This window comes from Dipodomys spectabilis, unplaced genomic scaffold (genome assembly GCF_019054845.1).
Source record: "Dipodomys spectabilis isolate Male_0828 unplaced genomic scaffold, ASM1905484v1 ptg000082l, whole genome shotgun sequence".
NCBI lineage: Eukaryota > Metazoa > Chordata > Mammalia > Rodentia > Heteromyidae > Dipodomys > Dipodomys spectabilis.
Genome location: NW_024870759.1, coordinates 4474190 through 4492718, shown reverse-complemented (window position 1 = coordinate 4492718; position 18529 = coordinate 4474190). Strand labels below are relative to the sequence as shown.

The 18529-nt window shown below is 38.5% G+C and overlaps 1 protein-coding gene across 1 annotated transcript in view; it reads left to right on the top strand.

The window, feature by feature from the left end:
* Efhc2 (EF-hand domain containing 2) overlaps positions 1 to 18529 on the top strand; it is a 191742-nt gene that overhangs the window by 122329 nt on the left and 50884 nt on the right. Inside the window, exons 9-11 of the mRNA XM_042683643.1 lie at positions 2242 to 2384; positions 7591 to 7787; positions 11293 to 11423. Coding sequence (XP_042539577.1) covers positions 2242 to 2384; positions 7591 to 7787; positions 11293 to 11423 — 471 coding nt within the window. The remainder of the gene's footprint in view (positions 1 to 2241; positions 2385 to 7590; positions 7788 to 11292; positions 11424 to 18529) is intronic.

The window sequence follows — 18529 nt, the reverse complement described above, 5'->3', positions numbered from 1 at the left end:
GGAGATTATATAAAAGTATGTTCAGAGAAGTTTGAGAGTGAGCCTATTAATCAAGGAAATACTTGAAGACACTTGGAGTGTTTCTTCCAGTGTGCTCTGGGGGACCTCCTCAGCAGAATTTCCTGGTGTACTTATTCATAATGCAGCTTTCCAGAAATACAAGCTAACTATTGAGATCATATCTCTGGGGGTGAGACTCTGGTTTCTGCATATTTAACAAGTTTCCCTGGTGACTTTTATATACAATAAGCTTTGTGAACTGTTAGTCTAAAGATTTTATTGAGTAGGTTGTGTTTCCTATTGATGAAATCTCCAGAACACTAGAACGAGGTTAAAAAAAAAACCATGGCATGTTGAAATTTAAGTTCTAAGAAGTTTAATTTCCAGTAGTATTAATTCATCCTGAGATTGGAACTTATTCAGTTGTTCCAATAATACTTCCGCTATGTGTTTTATCACATGAAGAAACTGCTGGATCCATTAGTTATCAGTTCATTTATGAACCAGAGATGATGTTTGACAAAGTGAATCTGGCCCCTGTACTGTGTGAAACCTATCTCTGCAGCCTGGGGGCTAGGCAACAAGAAAAAAAAAACAAAACAGAGCTGTGGCGTTCTATTTTGCCCAGGCTACCCTAGAGCTAGTTTTACAGATTCCTGGGTTGCATCTCACTGGAGACTTCAAGCTGGGAATCTTGGTACCATGCATTCTCAGCCCAGTTTCATGGACAATCCAAGAAAGGGGTAGAGAAAAGTACCATTTGCCTGTCTAAACAAAAATAAAGTACTTTTTTGTGTGTGTGCCAATTGAGCCACACCTCCACTTCTGGCTTTTTGCTACTTCACTGGAGTTCCATAGATTTGTCTGCCCAGGCTTGGCTTTGAACTATCATCCTCAGAGCTTGGTCTCCTGAATAGCTAGGATTGCAGGTATGAGCCACCAAATACTTCGGTTTTCATCACTATGAGCACAAAGAATGAGTTTAAGCAAATCTGCCAGTGAGGACCATTCTGTTTAGAGTTGTGATAGAGATGTGGTAAAAAAAAAAAAAAAAAAACACAGTTGATTTTTTATTGTGTAATGGTTTTGATTCTGAAAGAGTTCCCTGAGGGCTATTTGTTTTAAGGGCTACCTTTCACCAGTTGATACCTGTAGACATGCTTCTGCTGAGAGAACATGAATTACTTTCTTCAGTGACAAAAACAATCACCTTTGGGAACTGGTTTCTTCATTACTTCGTTTTATTTGATTTTTAGACAGTGTCTTGATATATAGCTCAAGCTGGCCTTGAACTTCTAATGTTTCTGTCTCTACCTTCCAAATTAAGTGCTGTGATTATGGGTGCTCACCACCACTCTAGCCTTAGGGAATTTTTTTTAATTTTTCTTTTTATTATTATCTTTAAGTAGTTGTACAAAGGAGTTACCATTTAACAACTAATGAACACAATATATCTTGATCAATGTCACCCTGAGGGAATTTTTATTCCTATGGCTTGATCTCATCTTCAACCTATATTCATGCACAGAATTCCAAGCATGACTTCCAATCTTTGTCTTGATAAACATTTCTACAAATGTTTCTGCAAACATTTATTGAATATAAAACTTGTAAAATATTATATTAGTGATTCCTAATAATATACACTCATTCATGGTGATTTATAATACAGGTAATAAGTACTATAAAATATGTATTTAAAAGTCTATAATACTTAGTTCAGCATTTGGAAGAGAAAGGTTACTTTTTCTACCAAAAGAAATTGCTGGGAAGATGGAAGAGGAACTCAGGAAGGTGGAAGATGGGCTTCAAGGTAGGGGGCATGAGATAGTAGGTGTCAAACATGGGGTTACCCCAGGCCTGAGCAGAGCATGCCACCCTGGACTGATTCAGGCCACAGAACTAGATGTTCTTCTATCTGACACAGTGATTAGAATTGTTGGCTAGCCTTGTGTGTAGAAAATAATTGATTCATATGAGTGGCATGTTTATGATATGTGTATTGAGTCCATTCCTGATGTGATTTCTAGGCTACAAAAGAATAAGAGATACCTAATATTCTGAGATACTCCTTCTGTATCTAGAATTAAAACCTCCAGATGATATTTGGATTTGTTCACTTCAGAAAGGTTAAGTTCCTATGATATACATTTAATAGGTTCCTGATTTTTTAAAATAATATAAACATGATATGTGGGAGATTAATTGTATAATACTTTATTCCTTGTTTCTCTTCTACAGCTATGGCCAAATAAGCAACATACTCCGGTATTTTGCAAAATTGATCACACACAAATGTGTAGATATGGACAGGATGTTTGTTATTTCCTTCTTTCTCAGTGATGACACAATTTCAGTGTTTGAACCTATAGAGAGGAACTCAGGTAAGATTTAATTCTCCCAGAGTATTTTCCTCAGAACATTTAACTGCTTCATTATTTTGAAATAAATTAGGGAATATTCTTTGATCGTATAGCCTAGATGATACACAATAGTTTTGGTGTTTCATTCCAAGACAATAGATTTCTTTTTTTCTTGTGGATTTTTAAATATATATATATATATATATATATACTAGTATATATATATATATATATATACTAGTGTATATATATATATATATATATATATATATACTAGTGTATATATATGCACATATATCTATACAGACATACATATACATATATATATGTTTGCTCATATGTGTGTGTTTACTGTAAAGATACTGTACAGAGGGGTTACAGTTACATGAGTAAGGTAATGAGTACATTTCCTATCAAGCACTGTTACCCTCCTTTGTTTTTCCCCTACCTTCCTTTCACTCTCCACCTTCCCTACTCCTCTCTCCCCTCCTGAAGTTGTAAAGTTCATTTTCAACATAGTGTCTTATACATCTCATTGTTACAATGGGTCAACCTGTATCCTTATTTAAGCATTTTGTTATTTACCGTCCCCTCCCCAAATTAGAAAAATGTATAAACAAGATCAGGGCACTGGAATCAAATACAGTGAAAACAGGGCTTATACCATGGGGGAAGAACATACAAAAGAAACAAAAAAAATCACATAGTGCATCATAAATACATTAAAAACAGCAGCAAGAAAGATAGAACCTTCGTGTCCCTATCTTGGGGTTCATTTCACTTAGCATCATCTTATATGATCATATGTACATATCTTTTGACCTTTTCTGCTTGTCCTAGACATATACTAGTTATTGCAAATAAGGGAAACCATGGGACCTATGTTTCTTTGGGACTGGCTTATTTCACTTAATATATTTTTCCCGTCTTTCCATTTCCTAACAAATGGGTCAGTGTCATTCTTTCTGATGGAGGCATAGAATTCCATTGTGTGTGTGCGCGCGCACGCACACACACACACACACACACACACACACACACACACACATATATATTTCAAGAAAATGTGATATATATATGTGTATATATATCACATTTTCTTGATCCATTCATCTACTGAGGAGAATCTGGGTTGGTTCCATATCTTAGCTATGATAAACAATGCTGCAATAAAAGCCACCTAATCTTCGATAAGGGAGCTAAAAAAATAGAATGGAAGAAAGACAGCCTCTTCAGTAAATGGTGCTGGCAAAATTGGTTAAACACCTGTAGAAAACTAAAGGTAGATCCTTATATATCACCCTGAACCAGAATCAACTCCAAATTGATCAAAGACCTCGAAGTCAAAGCAGACATCCTGAAAATATTACAGGCAGGAATAGGAGAGCCTCTAGGGCTCCTTGGCACAAGCTGAAATTTTCTTAATAAAGAACCAGAAACACAACAAATCAAAGAAAGGTTGGACAAATGGGATTGCATGAAGCCTCAGAGCTTCTGCATGGCAAAGGACATAGCTAGCAAGATCAATAGAAAGACAATGGATTGGGAGAAGATCTTCACTAGCCATACAATGGACAAGGGTCTCATGTCTCAAATATGCTTAGAATCAAAAAATTAAATTCCCCAACAACAAACCCTCAAAGAAACAACTGCCCAATTGATAAGTGGGCTAAAGACTTAAAGAGAGACTTCTCTGAAGAGGAAATAAGAATGGTCAATAGACACATGAAGAAATGCTCAACTTCTCTAGCCATAAAAGAAGTGCAAATTCAGACAATATTGAGATTCCACCTCACCCCAGTTAGAATGGTTATAATCAAGGAATCTAACAACAGCATATGCTGGAGGGGATGTGGCCAAAAGGGAACCCTACTACATTGTTGGTAGGAGTGTAAACTTGTTCAACCATTTTTGGAAAGCAGTATGGAGGTTCCTCAAAAGACTCCACATAGAGCTCCCCTATGACCCAGCAATCCCCCTTTTGGGCATTTACCTAAAGGATCACAAACAAGGCCATGCTAAAGCTACCAGCACAACTATGTTTATCACAGCACTATTTACCATAGGTAAGAATAGATTTCTTTTTACAAAGATGTATTAAATGGAAACCCAAACATATAAAATGATGAACAAGGAATAATTGTATTTGTCTCAGAGCTGGAGAACTATCTCTTCTTTCTCTGGGGCACTTATGGAACTCAGGGGCTTCAAACTCATGGTCTGGTTATGTCCTATGCACAACCAGCAAGCTGAGAGAACATTTAATAACCTGGCTTAGAAAATTTTTGCATTATTATTAATTACCCCAGCTAGACAAATTTAATCCCCAGAATCCATCTTTCTCTCTATCCCTTCTGTCTGTTAGGGCATTGCCAAGGTTCCAGCCCCCAGCTTATGACATGCTCTTGGCATTGGGTGGATCCTGTCATTATTGCTGTTAGTAGCTATTGACTTAGGAAATTATGGAACTATAGTTCCATTCCTTGGCTGTACCTGTTTCTAACTCTTAGCTGTGGTAAATACATACATTTGAGGAGAATAATCAGTGACATGCTGGTTAACTGTTCTTTGGGAAGAAAATAGAAAGCTCTGGTTTTTACTGTTTGCCAGTCTACATGGTCTGAGTACTCCAATCATGGCTAATTCCAAGAAGCCAACTGTTTAACACTGACTTGCAAAATTTCATATAAGTTACCAGCACACCAATAAGTAATGAATAGCTTAGATAACTAAATCAGACTTCACAGTTATTTGAGTAGTGGGAAATCTTATAATAGGACATCGAATAAGAATGAATATTTCATGCTCTAAATGGCACACAAACAAACAAACAAAACTCCTAGCTTTGTGTATCTAGAATGAGGAAAATGTGGCTAAGCAAATTCTTGTATAAGTAAAGTAGAACAGTGATGGCAGTTAGCTACAAGCTTATAATAATAGCCATTATTTGAGAATCTACTGTTATCCTTACAAGGACATTACAGGACTATTTTTTTTTTTGGTCAGTCGTGGGGCTTAAACTCTGTGCTTGGGTGCTGTCCCTGAGCTCTTCACCTCAAGGTGAGCACTCTACCACTTGAGCCACAGCGCCACTTCTGGTTTTCTGGTGGTCAATTGGAGATAAGAGTCTCATTGACTTTCCTGCCCAGGCTGGCTTTGAACCCTGATCCTCAGATCTCAGTCTCATGAATAGTACAGGGACTTTTAAGTTGAAGTTTAGGCCAGGTCCTCTAAGAAGCACATATGGAACAGGATCATAAATGCAAGAAATTTATTTGGATATAAGGCTGGCGAGGGAAATTATAGAGGGAGCCAAAGGAAGCCTGAGGAGCTATCTCACTACAGTCCTTCTGATCCTAGACTCCTCTCACAAATGGAATTTTAGGGGAATTTTGCAAAGCCAAGTCAAAGTTCCAAGTTGGAATAGCCTCTGTCTTTATAGGAATGAGACAGTCTTACTATCTCTCCCTTGTACAGTCATTTGTTGGAAGCAGCCTGTGATTCGAATGATCTTTACACTCCTAAAGATGGACCTCAGAATATGGCAGATGGAGTCTTTCATCAGTTATGTTCCCTCAGTAGGTGACCTGAGAAGTACATTTTCATGGCTCCTCCACAATTTTTATCCCAATTTTACCAATGAGATTTATAGAAGTGCACAGATGTTAAAACAAGCAAAAACAAAAACAAACCTCTTAAGCTAGTGGCTCATGTCTGAAATCCTAGCTACTCGGGAGACTGAGATCTGAGGATTGAAGTTCGAAGCTACTCCAGGCACAAAAGTCCGTGAGACTCTTATGTCCAGTAAACTACTCAGAAAAAGCCAGCTGTGGTGCTGTGATGCTGTGATCAAATGGTAGAGCACTAGCCTTGAGCAAGAGAAGCTAAAAGATAGTACCTAAGAAAGCCCTGAGTTCAAGCTCAAGGACTGGCACAGACAAAAAAAAAAAAAGTCACCCCAAGCAGTTAAGTGATAGCCCAGATGGAATGCAGCTCTATTTGGCTCCAAAGGCTTTGTTTTTCCACCATCTACAGTGTCTGAATATGGACAGAGGAGGGGGTTGGAGCTCCCCACAAAAGCTCCTGTGGTCTCAGGCTGTATTCATATATCTATAGATTTCAGTTCTATATCAGAAGGTACTGGAGTCCTTTGTTCAGCTGTGCTTGCTGTTTTAAAAGAGGTTAAAAAGTAATGAACAGAAATGAACATATAAAATGGTGCCAATCTGGAAAGCATGCAATATAAGGCATTACTAATAGGAGCAAAAATATTTTACTTGTAGCAAAAAGAGACTTAAGAGGACCTCCCATAATTATTTTTCAACACTTAAAACATTCTCCTTTTTAAAAGTGGGGTATCTTGCCCTTAATCTATATGTGAGATTAATTATGAACAAACCAGTGGAAATAAGTACAAGAAAGGAATTATTTAAGCATGCACCCAAAACTAGGAATCTCCTGATATCCCACACTTCCAGTATGTTGTAGGTCATATGGATCAGGCCCTTGCTTAGGCTTTATTATATTAAGAAGAAAGGAAGGAAAAGGCTGGAATATCACTTTTTTACTTTAACATACTCACTTATGAATTCTTTTTAAAACTAACTATGCAGTATGAGTTTCATTATGCCATTTACATATGTGCATATTATATATGTGATACAAAGTGCATTTATTTGATCATATTAATCACCTCTATTACCCGTTCATTTCCTCCTCCTCCTTTCTCTTATCCCTGAGTTTCTTCTTTTATTTTCATGTCCTTTTTATTTTAGTAATTTATTTTATTTTTCCAAAATTCCACATTGTGTGTATATGTACATGTACATGGAATGTGAATTCATAGATAAGTTGTACAATCTAGTGTTTGAGGATAAAGTAACTAAAGACTAGTTAAATGTTTTTTGTTTTGTTTTGTGTCAGTCCTAGGGCTTGTACTCAGGGCCTGGGAGCTATCCCTAAGCTTTTTTTTTTTTTTTTTTTGCTGCAGGCTAGTGCTCTACCACTTAAGCCACAGATCCAATTCCAGCTTTTTGGTGGTTAAGTGGAGATAAGAATTTCATAAACTTTGCTGCCTAGGCTGGCTTTGAACCATGATCCTCAGATCTTAGCCTCCTGAGAAGCTAGGATTACAGACATGAGCCACCAGCATCTGGCTATTAAGACTAATATTATCTATGGACTATTAAGACTAATGTTACCTATGGACACTTCTCTTTTGTTACAGGGAATGCTGGTGGGTTGTTCTTGAAAAGAAGTCGTGTTAAGAAGCCGGGACAAGAAATCTTTAAAAGTGAACCATCAGAATATATCAAGGCCGAGGAGCTGTATGTTGGAACCACATTGAATGTGAATGGCTACTTTTTTCGTTTGCTCAATGCTGATGATTACACCTTCAACTACATGGAGCTCAATAAAGACAAGGTGAAATTTACTTTTTCCTGACTTGCCTCTCAGCCCTCTGCAGTGTATATTTTTCTTTTCTGATCGTCTTTTCTTCGGTATCTTGCCACTGGTTTTACATTGTGCATTCACACATGTGGGTATGAATAATGAATCTCTGTACTTGGCCACAGGTCCCATCTCAGAGGCCAGGTCCTTGTCTCCTCTGTTTACATGCTTGGCTCTCTGCTGCCCAGCATCACAGATTCCAGGCACAGGCAGGAGGCAGGCCTAGGGTTGAATCAAATTTCCTGGGTTTTCTGCTGACACTAACAATGTTTTCAGAAAGCAATGCATCAACTATAGGAAAGGAAGACAATCCGGTGCCACACACTGTGTCATCCCAGTTAATTGGCACAGGTCAACATGGAAGAACAAGACTGGAACAAACAACCCCCCCCCCCCCAAAGGAAATCAGTAGTTGCTAGGTTTGCAAGTTCTCTTAACAGTGGCCACCTGAGGCCTAAATAAAGATTTAAGGAGAAATTGGCTATTGAGAGTTTGAAAAGTGTGTGTGTGTGTGTGTGTGTGTGTGTGTGTGTGTGTGTGTGTGTGTGTGTGTGTATGAGTTGTTTGTTTTGTAATGTAACCACTGTTTGGAGTTTAGTAATTCCAGGGTGAACTTTTTAGTCTACCCCAGCCTTTCTGAGCCCATTTGGGTCAGGCCTCCTTTTTATCTTAGTTATTGTTTGGCTAAAGTCTAACATTTATGCCTCCCCTGGACTGGGCTGCAATCCTCCTATTTATATTCCACTCCACAGTTAGGACGATAGGTGTGTATTGCCCTCCCATAACTGTTTTACTTAATTGGTTCAGATAAGGTCTCCTGAACTTAGAGGTACATTGGGAGAAAGGCCTTTGAAAGATTAGAGGGTGCAGGAGGATGCAGGGGATGGGTAGAACCTTCAGAGCACCATTCAGGTCTGATCCCTTGGGAAAGGAGAGGAGAATGAAGGACGAGTGAGTAGGGATTATTTCATCTGAGTAATGTTCCCAGAATGTCTCAGCCTGGTCGATGAGGAACCTTGAGCAAAGACTGCTCATCAGAGAGATCCTGAGTCACACAGAAGTGGTCCACTTTTACTCCCCTGCTGTGTTCAGTCATCAAATGGGAGATCCTGGGAAGAGAATAGATTTGGCAGGTAGGAATATTACAGGTGAAGCCTGCATGGATCTGGAAGACTGTCTGCTCACAATGGTCTCCTCAGGATCTCTCTTGATAGGAGGTTAAGCGGCACACTCCAGAGTTCCTACAGCGTATCTCCATTTGTAATGTTAGAGCTTTAGGTTATCAAAAAAACCACAGGCCTGTAACTACATGAAAACGCCAAACTCAGATGAGAAATTCCCTCTTGAGACAGTTTCTAGAAATCCATAGGCTTGGCTTAGAAAGTGGACTCTACACTTAATAGTTGAGACCTTAGCCATGTATATTTTAGGAGCATCAATATCCTCATATTTAAAATGAGTAACACCAGTGCCTGTTAGACAAAGTTGCAAGAAAGAGTATATGTGAGGATGATGTGTGTGGAGTGCTTAGCTCGATGTGGCCATGGCAAGCCCAGTCATTGTAGCTGCTATAAGTTAAGGTTCTATTTCCAAACATAGTGAAACCATATTTTAATACAAAATATACAGATGGTCCTAAGTTAAATTCAACTTGGTTTGTTCGACTTTACTATAATATGGAATTTTTGCGTTTTCATATTTTCTTGGGCAAACACTATGCAGTTGAATCCTCTCTTACAATGTTGAACAGTATCAGGGAGCCCAAGCTCCCACTCAGCCCCATGATAATGAGGGAAAACTGCCCATGCTCTGCAATATGCTATGCTGCTAAACTAGGACATTTCTCTAGGTTATGAATATTCAGTATATATCTCTATTGTAAATTAACATTACTACATACAGTAAAACTAAATGTAGTAATATATAACTATATATGTATATATGTGTATATATAGTTATATATGCATATGTAATTTTATATATAGTTGATACTATATATGTACTTATATATGCATATGTAACTATATATAAAGATAGGTATATAAAACCATACTATCACATATAGTATGTGGGTGTGGTTTGGCAGTGTTGGAGATGGAACTCAAGGCCCTGTATATGGTAGGCAAACAGTCCACTGCTGAGCCAAAACCAAACCAAACCAAAACCAACCCATCCCCAGCCCAAATCTAGTTTCAAGGTAGAAAGGACTTTTCTCATTTCATATGATAAAAGCATTATCTGGTATCATATCAGCATCCCAAGTGAAAATTATATTATCTTAAAACTACTCTGAAGGATATTGCAAGCAAAAAAAGATTAATATATTCTTTAATATCATCCTGAGAAATTTTTCAACAGACCTAATAGATCTTATCATGGACGCAGATGAAAGGAAATGGAAAAAAAGAAAATGAATAGGGGCCTGTAGTAGATTCCAAACCAACTGATCATTTTTGAATGAAGAAAGGGAGCTTTATCTTAAATTACTGTCAATATATTTATTCTAAAATTTCATCTTTGCAGTTTTGATCTCTGATCTGTAATTGTTTTCAACCTTATACTTTACAGGATTGAATAATAAATGTTCTTATTCAACTAAGTATTCTTATTAACTTAAAAAAGTAATCACAGCTGGGCTCCAGTGACTAATAACTATAATCCTAGCTGCTCAGAAGGCTGAGATCTGAGAATTGTAGTTCGAAGCCAGCCTGGGCAGAGAAATCTGTGATACTGATACCCAGTTAACCTAAAAGTCAGAAGTAGAGGTATGGTTCAAGTGGTAGAACACTGTAAAAGCTAAGGAACAGAATCCTGGTCCTGAGTTCAAACCCTAGTATTGGTATCTACACATTCTCCCCACCATCCCTCCCCCCCAAGTAATCACAGGGTAGGTGGCAGGAACAATGGGCTGCCTAGAGAATGAATTAATGGAGTTTACAGTGCCTATGTGCATCGTTGACGCTCAACTTTCCTCTGATCACTGCATTGCTTAGTGGATAACAGTTACAGGGGTGCCATTCTAATGATCTGGAGAAAATGAGGGTATATTTGTGAAATTTTGAAATCTCCATTCTCTCCATTATAGTCTGCCAAGATACTGGGCCAATGTTTAAGGATTACAGGGAAGAGATTGAAGTGGAAGCAAAAATTATTTACTCATTTGGCCTCCTATTCCTTGAGCTCATTTCTCTCAGACCTAAGCTCTATGCTAATGTCAATTGTTCTAAAACTGGAATTCAACAGCTAACAAAGCAGTTTATGTTGATATCTATGAAAAGACATATCCAACTATATTTGGGTTCACTGTGTGAAGGTGTTTTTGATGGCTTTAAGGTATCTTTTCTTAAAGGAGGAGGTAACAATGCTTGATAGGAAATGTACACATTACCTTATTCATGTAACTGTAACTCCTCTGTACAATACCTTTACAATAAAAATATATATACTAAAAATATCTTTTCTTTTTTTCTCCCTCTAGTATCCATTTAGCAACCTTGAATTAATCCTAAAAAAGTTGAAGGAAGTAGAACTGAGAGCAAAAGACATCAAGCAGGTATTTGCAGCTGCGGACCCTAAGCACACGAAGCTAGTGGATTATAATACATTCAGGTAAACTGTATTCTACTAATGATAATCTGTTTTATACTCAAGATTATCCAATTATCCAAAAAGCACAAGTGGCACTCTATTTCCTAGTGCTTTCTGATCAGTTGACTAGGTGCTTTTTATTAGGAATTGGCATTTCTCTGTATTTTCATTACTTTGTGATAAAGTTTTGGCCATTAGTGTTTTAGAATATTAATTTTTTTCTGGCAGTAGTAAGGTTTGAACACAGGTCCTTGTGCTTGATTTGCATGTGCTCTACCACTTAAGCCATGTCCTTAGTTAATATTATAGTACAATTTATGCATTAATTTATAAGAGAAGTGTATATGCAGTCACAGAGAGACAAAAAGCACAGAAAGGCCATTGGTCATATCTTTTCAATCATGGTGTTGAAGGATCACGAGCATGACAGGAATGGTGCATCTGAGTGAAAAGGCAGGAGAGGCTAGGAGCACCCCTCCAAAATCTTGGCAACAAAAGAGGGACATCTCCCCTTGGAAGATCAAGTTTGAAAGGATAGTGAAAATCCTTACTGATTATCACAGAAAAGGTGATATGTATTTATCTATGTGTATGTTTGCTCATGCCTTTGTGTTGTGAAAGACAAGAGTGTAGGCATTGCATAACTACTTAAGAGGCTGACATAGAAGGACTGTGGTTCAAAGCTAGCCCAGACAGGAAGTCCTTGAGACTCTTATTTCCAATTAAACACCACAAAAGAGCTTGAAGTGGAGGTGTGGCTCAAGTGGTAGATCATCAACCTTGAGCAATAAAGCTAAGAGCAGTGCCTAAGCCCTGAGTTCAAGACCTTGCACACAAAAAAAGAACATAGGAGTTGCAGCAAATAAGTAAATAAGTAATAAGACATGTTATAAAAAAAGTCATGAACAATAAAGATTTTTCTCTGAAGTAAAGCTGATTTTGAGACTGTCCAGTGGCTGATTTAGGCAGATATCCAAGCAGAGGAAACACAAGGAAATTCAAATTCAAGGTCTTTTACAATTATAAGGCTTTTGAGCCTAAAAACAAAGCATTTGGTGTGTTTAGAGAATGTAAATTAAATCATGGATGGAAGACAAAGGGGACTTTCTCTTTAGGTTGAGAATTCTGGCTTCTGAGAACTATACTGGCTGAAAGCTATACAGTAAACTGGACTTGATGTAGTCAAGATGTGGCTGAGAAATGATTAAGGAAGCCCAGATACAGGAAGGAGGGAGGTCTTTCCAATTTTGTGTCTACAACTGCTTGTTGCATCACTACCTGGTGGCCTGAGGCCTACCATGAGGCCCCAAATATCCTGAGAGTTCATTTGTTGTTTTAACAAAGCTCTTTTGTGTCTAAAATGTTTTTGTTTTTGAGAGAAGCAGTCAGAGGACATAGTTTTATTGTTTAGAATTCCCAACCTTCTGGGATCAATAAGAATTTATACTTCTTTGTTATTGTTCATAGCCATATACATATGTGCATGTTGTTTTGGAATATAAATGGAGATAGAGCAAAGAGCAAAGATAATTATTCAGGCCTTGGATAATGGAAAGCACTGGAGGAGAAAACAAATTTACATCAGAAATGAGGGAGTGGTTTTGTTTTGTTATTTTGTACCCTTTCAGAAAAGCATCCATTAAAAAATATTCTCAAGAAGCCTATTGGAAACATTTCAGTGAATTCATGGGGCTTTCGGGGAAGCACTTAAGCCGTGCAGGATCTCCAAGGAGGAAAATTGCTGATCCTAACTGTGGGTGGGATAAGAGGCCCACTACATTGTGTGGTTGGAGGGCTGGCCTCAAGATACTGCATGCTCAGAAAGGAAAAGCATCCCATTCCAGAAATTCTTTAAGAGGAAACCCAGCTCAGGTTATGCCCAACCTGAAAAAAAAAAAGTCATTCAATGGCTTTCTGTTGTCCTTACAAGAAAATCCAAACATTTGGCTGCAGCCAACAGGGCCTTGAGTAATGTGATTGCTTATATTTCAGTGTCATCATTTTTTGTCTAGTCCTATACTTAGGCCTCACTGGATGTCTTTTAATTTTTTTGAACACATAATAACTAGGGTAGCATGAGAACCACATTAAGCTTTCTGTCAATGACCTAATTTCCTCCCACTAGGCTCCACCTCTTAAAAGTTCCACCATACAGGCACCAGATTTCCAACACATCAATCCTTTGGAGACAAATCACATGTGGACCATAGGTGTCTCTAAATGAAAGTACAGACTGGGAGTCATGTCTGGTGAGGCAGTGAGTCTCTCAGCTTGGGGTTCCTGTAGTATGCTTGGCCCATAAGTGTGGGTCCCTATACATTGTCTTTATTCTGCTCTTTTGCTTCTCACATACTTACCTGGATAAAGACAAAGGAATTACATAGCCAGTCATTTTCAGATCACCCCTAATTTAATCCTTTACTCCGTGCTTTTGCTAGCTAATGTTTTTCTATAGTTAGAGAGTGGTGGCACAAGGGCAGTATCTTTCTTTTTTTAATTTATATATATATGTGCACACGTATATATTCTGGCTCCCCTTTCTAGAACATAACCTCTGTGAGACTTTCTCTTGTTTTCTATTTTAGTCTTAACACACTTATCATAATGCCTAGCAAATAGTAGAGTGCTAATAAATATTAGTTAAGCAACTACACTTTAGCCTTCACTGCTTTGGCTATGACTCTACTATATTAGTTTGTCACTCTCAGACCTTCTTCTTGTTGTTTTTATTGAAAAGTTGATAAGCAGGGGGTTACAATTACATAAGTTAGGCAATGAATACATTTGTTTTCAATCATTATTACCTATCCCTCATTATTTCCCACTTACCCTATTCCCCCCCCCCCCCCCCCAGCTGTAATGTTCATATTCAACATAGTGTCAAGTGAGTAGCAGTGTTGCTTTGGCATATCCATTGTCCTGCTGTTTCTGTGATTTCTTTTCCTTTCCATGTATTGCATAATCTTATATGCAAAATATGAGGTTCAAAAACTAAGAGAAATAAAGAAAAAATAAAACAATAGAAAGAACAAACTACATATAGGGTCTAATAAGAATCTCTTGTTTCCATATATTGGAGTTCATGTTGATATGCGTCATTATATATGGTCTATGCCCTAAGCATTGGGTTATTGAGATGCCCTGTTAAGAATATCATGTACATATTCTAGTTCTTCTTCTCTGGTTTTTTTTTGCGAGGGAGGGGGTCGGTCGTGGGGCTTGAACTCTGGGCCGGGGCGCTGTCCCTGAGCACTTCAGCTTAAGGCTATCACTCTCCCATTTGAGCCACAGCTCCACTTCTGGTTTTCTGATGGTTAATTGGAGATAAGAGTCTCATGGACTTTCCTGCCTGGGCTGGCTTTGAACTTTGATCTTCAGATCTCAGCCTCCTGAGTAGCCAGGATTACAGGCATGAGCCACCTGCGCCCGGCAATATTCTAGTTCTTACAAACAAGGGAGATCATGAAACCTACTTTTCTTTGGGTCTAGCTTACTTCACTTAATATAATTTTTCCAAGTCTTTCCATTTCTTTATGAACGGAACAATGTTATTCTTTCTGATGGAAGCATAGAATTCCATTGTGTATATGTACCACATTTTCTTGATCCATTCATTTACTGAGGGGCATCTGGGTTGGTTCCATATCTTAGCTATGGTAAATAATACTGCAATGAACATCACTGTGCTAGTAGCTTTAGTGTGGGTCATAGGGGAGCTCTATGTGGAGTCTTTTTAAAATTTTTTAAAAATTTTTTATTGTGAAAATACCATACAGAGGGGTTACAATTACATAGGCAAGATAATGAGTACATTTCTTATCAAGCATTGTTGCCTCCTCCTTTGTTTCCCCTTCCCATCCCTTCCCATCCCCACCCCCACCCCACCCTGGCCAAAGTTATAAAGTTTGCTTTTGGACATAATGACTTGTACATCTCATTGTTGCAATGGGTCCACCTGTATCCCTATTTAAACAGTTTGTTTTTGCCCTTCCCCTCCACAAATTATACCAACATCAAATACAATGAAAGCAGGGGTTATACTGTGGGGGAGGGACATACAAAGCAACAAGGAAGAGGAAACAAAGGAAGAGGCTACAATGCTTGATAAGAAATGTACTCATTATCTTGCCCATGTAATTGTAACCCCTGTGTACAGTATTTTCACAATAAAAAAAGCAACAAAGAAATCATCTTATAAATATGTTAGAAACTATCGCAAAAAAAACCCACATTTGAATACTTATCTTGGGGTTCATTTCACCTAACATCAACTTATCTGACTGTTTCTGCTTGTCTCAGACATATACTAGATATTGCAAATAAGGGAAACCATGGGACCTATGTTTCTTTGGGCCTGGCTTACTTCATTTAATATAATTTTTTCCAAGTCTTTCCATTTCCTAACAAATGGGGCAATGTCATACTTTCTGATGGAGGCATAAAATTCCATTGTGCGTATATACCACATTTTCTTGATCCATTCATTTACTGAGGGGCATCTGGGTTGGTTCCATATCTTAGCTATAGTAAATAATGCTGCAATAAACATAGTTGTGCTGGTAGCTTTAGTGTGGCCTTGTTTGTGATCGTCTTGTTTGTGATCATTTGGGTAAATGCCCAAAAGTGGGATTGCTGGGTCATAGGGGAGCTCTATGTGGAGTCTTTTGAGGAACCTCCACACTGCTTTCCAGAGTGGTTGAACAAGTTTTTACTCCCGCCAACAGTGTAGTAGCGTTCCCCTTTGGCCACATTCCCACTAGCATCTGTTGTTAGATTTCTAACTGGTGTAAGGTGGAATCTCAATGTTGTTTTGATTTGCATTTCTTTTATAGCCACAGATGTTGAACAATTCTTCATGTGTCTCTTGACCATTCCTATTTCCTCTTCAGAAAGGTCTCTCTTAAGGTCTTTAGCCCACTTTTTAATAGGGTGGTTGTTTCTTTTGGGGTTTGTTTTTGGGGAATTTAATTTCTTGAGCTGTAGGTATATTTTAAATATGAGGCCCTTGTCTGTTGTATGGCTGGTGAAGATCTCCCAGTCTATGGGGTTTCGATATATTTTGCTAACTATATCCTTTGCCATGCAGAAGCTCTGCAGTTCATGCAGTCTCATTTATCCAACCATTCTTCGATTTGTTGTGTTTCTGGGTCTTTATTAAGAAAGTTTTGACCTGTGCGTAGGAGCCCTAGTGTTTCTCTTATTCCTTCCTGTAATGTTTTCAGGGTGTCTGCTTTTACCTCAAGGTCTCTGATCCATTTGTAGTTGATTCTGGTGCAGTGTGATAGCTAAGGATCTGACTTTAGTTTTCTACACGTGTTTAGTCAATTCTGCCATCACCATTTATTGAAGAGGCTGTCTTTCTTCCATCTTATTTTTTGGCTTCCTTGTCAAATATTAGGTGGACATAGGTCTGTGGGTTTATTTCTGGGTTTTCATATTTATTCCATTGTCAGACCTTTATCTTAAACTATAGACGTGGATGCATGAATATCTCAGGAGTTCTTTCTCTTTTGGATATCCCTTATACGTCCCTAAATAACTTTCCTTAAATTGACCTCATTTTCTTCTCACATAAAATTGCAGCTGAGGACTATATCCTTGTAATGTTCACCGTATAATCTTTCAGGACTCAGGTCAGATGTCTGCCTTGCCTCTCCTCTACATCTCTCCTACCCAACCTTTGGATATGTACTACTTTACTTATTTCAGAAAAAGTCCCTACTTTACATCTGGCATCCTTGAGGCAGTTGATTTTTTTTTGAGGCAGTTGATTTTTCTGTCCTGTTGCCTTGAACTCTGGATTGCTGCATAACTTTTTTTCTTCTTCCTTTTCCTCATCCTTCTCTTATTCCTCCTCCTCTTCCCCTTCTTCCCTTTTCCCTCTTCCCTCTTCCTCCTCCTCCTCACTTCCTTCTCCTCTTCCTTCTTCTTCCTCTTCCTCTTCCTCCTATCCTGAAATTTGTCTAGAATGACCTTCCTAAAATCTGATCAGAACCGTATGTCTCTGGCTTACTGGAGTCAGGGAAAGCTAGGACTGATCCTCACCAGCCAAGTGGCTTTTCTGCCCTTCACTCTTTTGTCCCTATATGCATCACTAAGGTATTTTTTATGCTCTGACACTCTGTAGGCTTCTACTCCTAAAATGTTCTCTTCTTAATGCATTCTCATTCTTTATGCATTTGAAATGCAAAGAAGTTCTAAAAAAGGCAAAGGTTAGATTACAGTGTAGATTTCTATACTTTATTTCTATGTCTCTGAGATTATATCTAGCTTGGGTATCTGGCCCTCTTGGCATACACCTGGGGCCTCAGAGCCCAGACCTGTGTTATGCAAGCTGCAGGTAGCTCTTTCTTCTTTCCTGGAAAACCTTGAGGGCAGGAACTAATGAACTACCTCTGTGTCAGGTGCCAGGATGAATGATGAATCAATGTAGGGGCTTCCCTCAGCTTTTTGCTGCAGAGTAGACATGATGAAATGAAGGGACAGGCCAGGAAATAGGAGAGAATGGTTTTCTTTTGGGTGGTAAGAATTTCTATTTTGCTTTGTGGAGGTCACCAGTTCTGCTCTTAGTCTTGACCTTTTTCTCTGCAGCCCTTTTTTCGCTGTCAGATTCATCTAAGAGAATTACTGATTGGGATCAGAAAGTGCAAAAGGGCCTTTCTCAGAGTGAGGACAGATGTCTACAGAGAGCATTTCTGAGCCTGTGCTTGGCAGGGCTTAGAACTTTATGCAATTGGGTAAACAGGCAGGATAAGGATTTCTAGAGTGGATCTGGGACTCAAAACCACAGGCATCAACAATCTTCATGACATTATCTCAGAGAAGACATGGTCCATTCTTCCTTCTAGACATCATTTCAATCCTTGATGTATCTTTCAAATGACAGTGGCCCTATGTAACTTGCATGTATTTTGGCCCACTCTGCTTATCTCTTCTTCTTGTTCCTACTTTTGAGAAAATCTCAGAGAGTTAAGACCATGACAATTCGTCCTGTGTCTTCCAAAGCTCCTTCAGAGCACAGTGACTTCTTCGTCAGATCTCCCCCCCCACCACCCCCACCCCCATTATTTGTCAGGTCAGTAGTTCTCTTGAGAAAATTTCTCAGTTATAAAACTAAAAGTCTTCCT